Source organism: Gobius niger, assembly GCF_951799975.1.
Source record: "Gobius niger genome assembly, chromosome: 21".
In the NCBI taxonomy this organism is placed as follows: domain Eukaryota; kingdom Metazoa; phylum Chordata; class Actinopteri; order Gobiiformes; family Gobiidae; genus Gobius; species Gobius niger.
In genome coordinates, this window is record NC_136872.1 from 21,698,013 (window position 1) to 21,709,801 (window position 11,789).

Here is an 11,789-nt window from a genome sequence, read left to right on the forward strand (position 1 = left end):
ATATTTTTTTATCAATTTCATGATCTCTCAGGCGAGTTTTGCAGCAGTTCTGTGACAATGACCCTGCAAGTTGTGAAATGTTCCTTTAAACTCGTCCCTGTGAAGAATCGGGGTATTACAAATATCTTGGAGAATCATCAATTAGGCCCAATGTTACATAAGTATGAATATTTATTGGTTAAAGAAGTCACAAAGAGCATAATGCACGGCCACCAGGGGGAGCTGTTCACCAATAATGACCCTGAGAGTAGCAATTGATAATCTGGCTCTTCTTTTAATGTGAAGGGGGCGTCGCCAGCTCGTCTCCATGGCGATGTCGACTAAAGGCAGCCAAATATGAGATCCATTCTTTGATTACCCACTGCAGAAATAGCTTTACCTGAGTCTAACTGGTCATTAGGATCACGTTTTGTGCGGTACAATCTAAAATGCTACACAGTGTGCCCCGCCCACACTCTTTCAGCAGCCTCCCCACGTCAGCCTGGCCACGTGGTCCGTCTTCTGCTTCGTCGACTTCACGAACCCCAGGAACTCCAGCTCCGACACCGCCCTGATGAACCTGGCGTGCCGGACCTCGTCCACCCTCCCGAAGTCCTCCGCCTCCGGGTCGGCTCCCTCGCCCGCGGACGCCACGGTGGAGTACGCCTCCAGCCAGTCGAAGAGGTTGATCAGCCGCCCGCACTCGAGGTGGAGCTTGTAGGCGACGCAGATGTCCGGCGCCCGGTTGGAGACGCCGCCGTCCTCCGCGCGCAGGTGTTCGTTCTGCAGGTAGAAGTAGGGGTTGCTGAGCGCCGCCTGGATGGAGGTGCGCGGCGTGGCGTTCAGGTGGCGCCTCACGGTGGCGGAGGAGCCGTAGTACAGGGCTTCGTGTAAGGGTTGGGTTTCGGGCGGGGACAGGTGGGATTTGACCAGGGTCTCGATGAAGTCCACGGTCTGGTTTCGTAGGATCTCGAAGGGGCTGAGGCGTTTGGAGCGGCGCGTCTCGTTCATCTGCAGGAGCGTCTTCTGGAGCTGGAACAGGTCGGTTTTCTTACCAAGGTTTCGGACGGGAGACGTGAGGCCGACCTCAGGCTCCTGGGAACGAAGAAGAACAAAGTGTCAAGTCAAGGTTTATTTATGAAGCAATAGCACATTTACAAACTGCTGTTTCGATATTCTGTAGTGTGCAAAATCAGCATTTTACTTAACTCTTATCTCCCTCCTTAAAAGGGATATTTCAGGATTTTTGACACAGGGCCTCATTTCTTAGTTATCCAGTGTTGCTGATTTCTGGAGATATTTTTTTTTGCAACTCATGCTGTTCTTATAATTGAAGAGTTTCGTGGTGCTAGGCTAGTTCATGTCTATGGTATCAGCTCGCCTGCGTTAAAAACAGTCTGACCCGCTCCACAGAGCACCTGAGGCAAATCACTTATAACACCAGACTAACCATATAAATGTCTGTGTCTGACCTTGCATCACATGAATGATCGCATTTTGAGGGACTATTTTCTAGCAGATCACTCCGCCGCTGCGTAGCTTATACAACCACGGAGCTGATGCTGCTCAGATATAAGTTATTTTAAATGCAAAATGGTTAAAATTATTATACCTTTCAATTGTAGCCCAAAGTAAAGCACCTTTTTTTCTACAGACTTTTCTAGTGACTTCTTCGCTTAGATTGATTAACCTCTTAACTCCCGCCTGAACCGAGAGCATTTTCTCCAGTTCAGCTTTAACGCCTCATTTGAAAGATCTACAAAACTCATCTAAATGGATCTTTTTCCTCACGTCATCAGATTTTTTTTCCCATTATTCTTTGGGGGGGTTTTCCAACTAATTTTTGTAATTTTTTTGTCAAATAGTACATTTTTTGTCACATGTTCATCATTTTTTAATCATTTTTTTTGTGAAATTTTTGCCACTTTTTCATCATTTTTTCGTCATTTTTTTCTACATTTTTCATCATTTTTTCGTCAATTTTTGTGCCATTTTTGCCACTTTTTCATATTTTTTTGGTAAATTTTTGTTACATTTTTGTCATTTTTTTGTTAATTTTTTGTCACATCTTCATCATTGTTTTCGTCTCAGTTTTGTCGCTATTTTCTCCCCTTTTTTCCAGAAGCTTTTGGACTGGGGTAAAGCCAAACTGGAGAAAATGTGCTCGGTTCAGGTGGGAGTTAAGGGGTCAAAGCTTGTGCAGTTGACCCATTGTTTCTGAACCCGTACTGGCAGTCACTGAGTAAATTATGTTCCTTTACGAAGCTGTCCGGGCGGGCAGCAAAAGGTTTTTCCAAAATCTTGGATAGTTGAGGAAGTAAATAGATTGGTCTGTAATTTGTGATGATTACCCCCACTTTTATACATTTGAATAAATCAAACTTCAAATGCTGTTTTGGTGACAGGCCAAATTGAAAGGAGTTCATTATTTTTAAGTAAACAGTGCGACCCTGGACCATCTTTACCTGAGCAGGCGGCTCCATATCCGAGAGATCCAAGCCCTTCATCTTAGACATCAGCTCCTGAAGTCCCTCCAGCGCCTTTCGCATCGTTTTGTTCGTCTCCTGCTCCAGTATCTCCACGCACCTCTGCACCCCGGCCCCCAGCTCATCTTTGGAGAGCATCCTCAGCAGCTTCATGGCCGTGCCGTAATCCTCGCTCTCCCACACCGTGTTTTCCAGACAAATCAGATGCAGCTCCCTGATCTGCTTCCCCAGCGGATACCGAGGCAAAGACGAGGTCAGCGCGTGCAGACATCGCAGGACCGGGAAGTAGTTTTCGTGATATCCGTGGAGGCTTCTGATCAGCTTTCTGCACTCCTCCTTCAAGCAGGCGTCGTCGGTCAAAAGCTCCGCCTGCTCCTCCTCCTTTCGCGCCTCCACGTGCCTCTTGAACGACGGTAATGCTCTGATTCGCTCCAGGTCCTTCGCTTGGAGATGCCCCACGATGTCCAGGGCCACGTCCTTCTCGCAGCAGAGCACGCTCAGGGGCTGCGAGTGGAAGTGCTCCAGCAACGCCAGCTGCACGCCCTTCATGAAGTTACGCACGGAGAAGTCGTGGTAGAGGAAGATGCTGATCAGGACCTGCATGGGAAGGCACGGTTATTTGTATGGCACGATTCATGTATAAAACAACTCAATGATTCACAGCAACACAAACCACACAAAAGCAATAACAACAAATCAATCTATACAATTACATAATAATACGTTTACTCACCTTGGTGAATTTTTTTTGGCCATTTCTCAAAGAATATGAATGAAAACACAAAGACTTTATTCACTCATGGTCAGTGTGATGTGTGAACTCATTTTAAATCACCATAAAATAAAATAAAATACCAAAATGACCCTGTTGAAATGATACCCTATGATGAAAAGTGCACTGAGGTGTGTGAACTTTTCAACAGGGTGATTTTTGATTTATTTATTTTTTCTCTGTTGTGAGATCAATAAAGGATTATCTTATTTTTGTTTTTACAATAAACGGTTTCACAACATCACTGACCATGAGTGAAAAAAAAGTTGTGTTTTCATTCATACTATTTGAGAAATGGACCCATTGTTTTAAATTCCACCAGAGTGTGGAAACTTATTGGCACAACTGTTTATATACATATATGTTGAAATGAGTTAAAATACGCTCAATTGCCAAAGGCAGCTAACCTGGCTAACGCCTGGGGACCATGGCCGAAATTTTCGCATGGATTTGGGAACCAATCACAGAATGAGGAGGGACGGCAAGATGATGACGCGCTATTCGATATACGGAAGCTTGTGGTTTATCTACGGATTTAAAAAAACAAACGTTCATGTACGGATCAAACATGACAGCAGCAGACGCAATGGTATTTTTCGATCAAGCTTTAGACCGTGTTCTAAATAGTTTAGCTCAAAAGTTTACAGTGGGTGCGTCATACGTCATCCATACGATGATACGATTGGCTGTGGCAACGTGCCAATCGTGCAACGTGATAGACATTCGTAAACCACACCTCTCCAACGAGAAAATGAATTGGTCGTCCCCAGACTAAATATCACTTGTGATTTTAGTCTGGGGTTAGCCAGGCTAATAGGCAGCAGTAAATAACCATGTTTTCAGCCTCAGAGTTGAGGCCTGTCTCACGTCCTCACAGAGGCCGTTCCAGACCTTTTCTGCGTGAAACTGAAACGCAGCCTCACCGTGTTTAGTCCTGACTCTGGGAACCACCAGGAGACCCCGACAGGGCCTGAGGTGGTTCAAACGGCTGTAATACGTCAGCTATATACACGTTGGTGCCCGACCATGGAGAGGCTTGTACACAGGCAGAGCTATTTTAAAGTGTATTCTCTGAGCGACAGGAAGCCAGTGCAGAGACCGGAGCACTGGACTAATATGGTCGTAACAGCTAACCGACTGGAGACAAACGCATTAATTAGTCTCTCCAAGTCGTGTTTAGACCCTATGCTTTTCATTTTAGCAATGTTTTTCAGATGGTAAACGGCCCCTGATGTCTGAACATGACTGAGGTCTGAGTCCACGATTACCTGCATGACCTTCCCGTTGAGCTTGAAGGGGAAGCTCGGGGTGAGGACGAACCTGTCGATGACCGTGGAGAGGTGCTGCGTGCAGGAGAGCGAGTGGAAGAGCTCGATGCACAGCAGAGAGGACACGGAGTGCGGCAGCATGTTCTGGATGGTGCTGGGAGACGTGGCGATCCCGAAGACAAACACCAGGGGCAGGTCCTGCACGTAGCGGCTGCAGATGAGGACGAACTCCTGCAGGACCTTCGGGTTAAACGCCTCCAGATCCTTCAAAATGACGACCACGGGAGGGTTCGGGCCGGTGGACTTCTTCACTTTGCCCCTGTACCACTGGCACAGGTTGCTGATCGAGCACTGCGCGCCGGTTTGGATCTGCGACGCGTCCGCTTCTTCCTCCTCCTCCTCCTCCTCCACGACGCCCCCCGTGATCCGCTCCAGCACTCGCTTCACCAGATGCTTCAGCGATCCGCACTCCTTGGCCTGCAGGGAGGCGACGTACGGGCCCACGGAGCGTCGCAGGAGCTCGGACAGACTCTGAAGCGTCACGTCGTGGTCCGGCACGTTGACGCCCAGCAGGAGCGCGGCCGTGGGGATCTCGCTGGCCCGCATTTGCGCGTCCCAATCGCCGGGTTCGCGACCGCCGGAGCGTCGCCTGGCGAAGTCCAAAAGCCCGTCCAGGATGTTCTTGTTGAGCTCGTCCTGCAGGGACTCGGTGTCGCGGAGGATCCGGTCCCAGAGCTGCTGGCAGAGCCTGTACCGGAGCGCGCAGCCGTGCTTGTCCTCGCAGCCGCGCCTGAAGTGATCCTCGTTCCCCACGGTTTTCCGCCTTTTCGCGCTCGGTTTGAAGACGAAGCAGCCCCTGGACACGGAGGAGGTCGACATGTCTGGTTTGGGTTGTTTTGGAGTTGTTGTTTTGAGGAGGAGAGGCTGAGCTGAGCGACTCCCGCCAAGTTTGAGAGTGACGCGCGGGGTTGCCAGATCTCGTGGGAGAAATGCAAGCGGGGAAAGGAAGACGATAAGTGTCCAAATTCTCCAAATCTAAAAGCTTCTTGAAAATAGCGACAAAAAAGGAAAAGAAAATGAGGATGTAAATTGATAAAAAGTGACAAAAATCCAGCAAAAACATTCAAAAATTCAGCAAAAAAGCGACAAAAATCCAGCAAAAAAAATGACAAAAATCCAGCAAAAAAGTGACAAAACAGCAACAAAAAAGTGACAAAAATCCAGCAAAAAAGTGACAAAAATCCAGCAAAAAAGTGACAAAAATCCAGCAAAAAAGTGACAAAAATCCAGTAAAAAAAGACAAAAAATCAGCAAAAAAAGTGACAAAAATCCAGCAAAAAAGTGATAAAATCCAGCAAAAAAAGACAAAAAATCCAGCAAAAAAAGACAAAAATCCAGCAAAAAAGTGACAAAAATCCAGCAAAAAAGTGACAAAACAGCAACAAAAAAGGGACAAAAATCCAGCAAAAAAAACAAAACAAAAAAATCAGCAAAAATGTGACAAAACAGCAACAAAAAAGTGACAATAATCCAGCAAAAAAGTAACAAAAGTGCCATAAAAAAAGTGACAAAAACACATAAGGGAAATATAAAGTGAGGACAATGGCAAAGAGGAGAGAATGCATTTGGTTTTGGCGGGTGGTAAGAGGTTAAAGAGCACGTTTAGTGGGTGTATTAAAAAATAATTAAGTTCCATCTAAAGTCCTAATGAAACCCTCCATAGAAATCTGAGGTGATTGTTTGAAATTATATTAACAACAACATGTGTGTGTCTGAGGGGAACGGCCTGGAGAACCAGTCGGGGATCATGGTAAGACGAAGGAGATGGTGATCGACTTTAGGAGGAAGACACTACCGCACACACGGCTGAACATCCGGACACTGAGGAGGTGGACAGTTTCAAGAACCTGGGTGTTCACCTCAACAATAAACTGGACCAACGCCCTGTACAAGAAGGACCAAAGTCGCCTCCACCTTCTGAGGAGACTGAGGTCCTTCTGAGTGAGCAGACCTGACTCTGTGGTGGCCTCTGCTCTCCACTACGCTGCGTGTGCTGGGCTCCGGGCCCCTGGACTCTGTGGAGGAGGTGAATGACAGGAGGTTATTAGCCAAGTTCACCTCCATCATGGACAACACCTCCCACCCACTGCACGGGACTGGAGAGGAGCTGAGCAGCTCTTTCAGTGGAAGTGAGACCCCCTCAGTGCAAGAGGAAGCGCCAAGGCCTTCATCCCCATCACTGTCAGACTGAACAATAAGACTGTGAAGTAACGTGTGCAACAACCACTATGCAAAACTACGTGCAATAATCTCTGTATCTGCGTCACTTTAAGGCGTATTCAGGCTCCACGACGTGAGAACTTTGTTCTTGCGGCAAAAAGTACAAGAACAAAGTTCTCACGTGGAGAATGAACAGACCTGTTTCAACCACTTGCACTGTGAACTTAGCACTGCCAATGCTGACTTTCTGTAGCCTCTTGAGCTTATTTTTTGTGTAACGAGTGAATTTTTACATTGTGAGATCAATAAAGACACATCTTATGTTGAACGCCTTCTTAGAAAATATATATTTTTTTTTTTAGTCCACTGGCTTCACTCTGACCCTGTTTATATTTATTTATTTATTTATTTGATATAGTGAGATAAATGCTTCATATACACATATGCAATTCCTACATACAAATTACATGTTTACAAAAGTACAAGCAAACATAAGTTTAAACAGTTAAATGCGCGGATCTGGCAACCACAGACTGACGTCATCAAAGCGCACCAAACACAGCTCCATGTGCGACACAAACTTTGGAAAGTTTTTTTTTTAATGTCCAACAAAAGATTAAACTCCGCCGGTTTTTGGAAACTTCTCTTTGTTTTTTGAGACGGTTTGGGCCGGATTTTATCTGAGAAACATCTTTATCCAGATCAGTCACAAAGAAACGGAGGAGATCGATGTGTTTTAAAATTTAAAGTCCGCGAAAGAGAAAAGGTGAGAAGATCTGATGATGATACTGTGGGAAACTGCGACTAAAGTGTCGTTTATGAGCCGCATGTGGGATAAAGGTTCTGACGTGTATGTGTCTCCTCTTTATTTAATCAATTATTTAATACTTCTCTGTCAATATCGACAAAATGACGGTACAAAAAAGTTAGACAGAAAGTTTGGTTTGCTTTGGTTCTGATAGGCTATATGCACAGTTTCCCCACGTGACGTCTTCCTGGACAGTCAGCCAGACGCAGCACTTCCTGTCGCTGGTCGTTTACGTTCACAATTAGCAGGTTCCCACACAAAAATAGCGATAGCTCAGGATCTGGTTAAGGACAACGAGTTACTGATGGAGTCACAGCAACGTATTACAAACATCATGTTCGCTGTGAATCCAGCCCCAAAGGAAACGCCAGCTGTCGTAAGGTAGGAGGTTTTATCTTAGAGCTAAAGGCTAGTGTTGAAAAATTATAATATAACATGTAAACAAGTAAATATTATTTAAACTACTAACAGGACGATTCTTTTTTGCGCAGGCTCGTTCTAAACTTTGCGCTAGTTTTATTTTTTATTTTGTGTTAGCCGCGTTAGCTTCAAGACAAAAACATCCACAGTTATGAACACAGAGGTTTCCTCCAGTGAAGTCGTTGCGTCTCACGTAATATTTTTTAACCTGCTCCAGCCACATCCGAACTTTTACTCGCCATCCTTTACCAAATCTTAAGCTATTGCTTCATTTCTGTGGGACCTGCTAATTTTTAATGGGAAGAGATGACAGACAGGAAGGACAGCCTCTGGCTGACTGTCCAGGCGGAAATCACGTGGGGTCACTGTGCATATAGCCCATTTAGTGTTTTTTAAGTCTTATTTTACGAGTTTCATTTACTCAAGTACATGTAGGATAAATACTTCAGGAACCTTCAGAAGTTATGTAAGTAGTTTTTTTGTACAGTATTGTTACTTCTACTTATCAAAATGAAGTAAGTTGTGCCACTGAGAGTAAATCTTGCAGTGACAAGTCCTCATTTTGACTTCACAGATGTATTTTGTGTTTCATGATCTTAATTCTTCATAATGATTTATTTTTATATTCTTTTAGTCAGGCTTGGATAAAATATCGGATCGGATTTGTATCGCAACACTTTGTGCTGCAATACCAAGTGTCGATACTTTTTCAAGTATCACAATACTTTCAATACTTGTGTTTGGAGGCATTTTTATCCTAAACTTAGTTTTCCAGTAACATTTTGTTACAGTTTATGTTGATGCACATTTCGATCTTAACTCTTCTAAAACTGTCAAATGGCTTTGGGTTTATACATTAAACACATTTTAAGGCAGACATGTTACAAATCATAAATACTTATTTCATCACAGCACGTATCGGAGCGTGACAGAAGTGGATTATAGTTGAAGTTATCGCAACGTATGGCAATACTTTTGATACTTTGTAGTACTTTCTGTGTGGAGTTTGCATGTTCTCCCCGTGTCTGCGTAGGTTAGTGGTAGGTTATAAAAAACATGTACAATAGGTTAATCCTCCAGCCAGGTGTTTCTGACCACCAGCCTGGCCCCACATCATGGAGACGGGTCCCCGAGCTCCGGCCCCTGCTGGAGCTCACTGCTCCTACAGGTCGCCCCATGCGGCACTGAGGATGGGTCAAATGCAGAACTCATTTCTCTACAGAGATTAATACAGTATCAGATTTAGATTCAGATTTAGATTTATTTCAATATTTGTGTTTGGAGGTTTTTATATCTTAACATTTTGTGTTATTGCACTTTTCAGTCTTAACATTTCATTAAATGTCAAATGGCTTTTGGTTTGTAAACTTTGGACACATAACTTTATACACTTTTTAAGGTAAATATTATTTATAATAATTACTGTATCGTGACAGTATCAGATCGTAATGTTATTTTTATGGTATTTTCTTTATTGTGAAAATTATGATTTTCAGATTATTCCATGTTTTGTTTCTCATAATTTATGTCTCAGCGAAACCTGAATCAGACTTTTACGGCCTGAACAAACAGTTACTCAGTTCTCACATAAACTAAAAAGTACTTTCTGACTCATGTGAGTAATTTATTGAGCCACTACTTTTTACTTCTTTATTTATTGGTAGATTTGGTCGGGACGGTGCAGGTTAATGAACACACCCACACTCTCAATCATCCTGACCTATTGTACATGTTTTTAGTGGTAGGGGAACTGTGTGCAAACTCCACACTGAGAGGCCCCGTCCAGGTGGGAATCGAACCCAGGACCTTAGCCGTGTGCACTACCAGTTTAAGTTACGTTGCTCTTCCTTGAGTAGATATCTTCGCTCCGCCCCCTCCTCTGGCTGTGGGAAATCAAGATACAACACTTTGTATTAGTTGGTACATAATTGTTTCTCTCCTTGTTTTGTAGTCGTGTCGTCTGAATGAAATGCCTGAGTAATTGTACTTCTCTCTCCTTGTTTTGTAGAGGCCTCTCGTCTGAATGAAATGCCTGTGTAATTGTACTTTTCTCTCCTTGTTTTGTAGAGGCCTGTCTGAATGAAATGCCTGTGTAATTGTACTTTTCTCTCCTTGCTTTGTAGAGGCCTCTCGTCTGAATGAAATGCCTGTGTAATTGTACTTTTCTCTCCTTGCTTTGTAGAGGCCTCTCGTCTGAATGAAATGCCTGTGTAATTGTACTTTTCTCTCCTTGCTTTGTAGAGGCCTCTCGTCTGAATGAACCCTGTAATTCGCTGAGGTGAAGATGGAGTGTGACTTTGCGGACCGCGTGTCGGAGGAGGAGGAGGAGGACACCCAGTGGGACGAGGCGCTGAGGTCCCGCCGCGACGCCATCGGTGGGAACACGCCGAACTCCGCCTCCTCCTCCTTCAGCTCCTCCCCCTTCCTGTCGTCGTGGTTGCGGCGGGAGAAGGGTGAGGACGAGGATGACGACGACGAAGCGACTATAGCTGCGGCGGGAGACGAGTCCTGTCAGTCGGAGACGAACGGGGCGTTACCCAATCAGGGCCAAGAGTCGGACGATACGCAGGAACCGACCAATCAGAGCGAAGGGAAGGATGATGTGACCAATGAGGAAGCCGGTGAGGGTCGGGTCGAGCTCGGACAGCAGGAAGTAAAAACTCAGGAGACGGAGGATCATGAATCGGTAAATCAGACTGAGGAAAAGATTGACTCTGAAGTCGCCGATCAGAGCGAGGAAACGGATGATTCGGCCAATCGGAAGGCGGGAAATGCTGAGGAGGGCGGGACCGAAGTGGAGGAAGTGGAGGAGGAAGAGGAGGCGACGTCACAGCAGAGTCAGGTAAGAGAAAGTAACTGTATAATTTGAGAACGCCTTTAACTTCTTAACTGCCACCTGAACCGAGCACATTTTCTCCAGTTTGGCTTTACCCAAATCTAAAAGCCTCTGGTAAAAAGCTGTGAAAATAGTAACAAAACTGAGACGAAAACAGTCATGGAAATGTGACAAAAAAAGTGAGAAAACACTGACAAAAAATTGATGAAAAATTGATGAAAAAGTGGCAAAAATGTGACAAAAAAATTACAAAAATTTGACAAAAAATGACAAAAATGTGACAAAAAACCCCAAAAAATGTATACAAATTTGACAAAAAAATTACAAAAAAATTACAAAAAAAATACAAAAAAATTACAAAAAATTACAAAAAAATTACAAAAATGTGACACAAATGTGATAAAAAAAAATGTGAAAAATGTGATTAAAAATGACAAAAAAAATGACAAAAATGTGATTAAAAAATGACAAAAATGTGATTAAAAAATGACAAAAAAATGACAAAAATGTGCCCAAAAAAAAAGATAAAAATTTGACAAAAAATGACAAGAAATCGACAAAAAACAACAAAAATGTGACAACCCCCCCCCCCCCAAATGTATACAAAATTTAAAAAAAATTAAAAAAAAATTGACAAAAAATGACAAAAATGTTACAAAAAAAAGACAGACAAAAAGACAAAAAAGTTAAAATAAATGAGTTGAAAACCCACCAAACAAATGATGGAGAAAATAATCTCTCGGTTCAGGCGGGAGTTAAGAGGTTAACTTCTTACCTTAACCGAGCGCAGCGGCTTTACCCAAATCTAAAAGCTTCTCGACTGGAGAGCAACGCCTCATTTGAAAGAAAACTGACTGTAACTTTTCTGATGCATTGACGGCATAGTTTTGTCACATGTCTGAATGTTTTTTTTAAGTTATTGCACATGATTTTACTACTAACATACGCAGACACGGGGAGAACATGCAAACTCCACACAGAAAGGCCACGTCCAGGTGGG

The 11,789-nt window shown here is 43.9% G+C and overlaps 1 protein-coding gene across 1 annotated transcript; it reads right to left on the reverse strand.

The window, feature by feature from the left end:
* Window positions 1-451: 451 nt before the first annotated feature.
* orc3 (origin recognition complex, subunit 3) lies at window positions 452-5,406 on the reverse strand. The gene is made up of 3 exons (XM_079579900.1): window positions 4,506-5,406; window positions 2,445-3,062; window positions 452-1,074 (listed from the first exon to the last, which is right to left on the reverse strand). The coding sequence occupies exons 1-3, from the start codon at window positions 5,382-5,384 to the stop codon at window positions 460-462; spliced, it is 2,112 nt and encodes a 703-aa protein (XP_079436026.1). The 5' UTR covers window positions 5,385-5,406; the 3' UTR covers window positions 452-459.
* Between the last annotated feature and the right edge of the window lie 6,383 nt (window positions 5,407-11,789).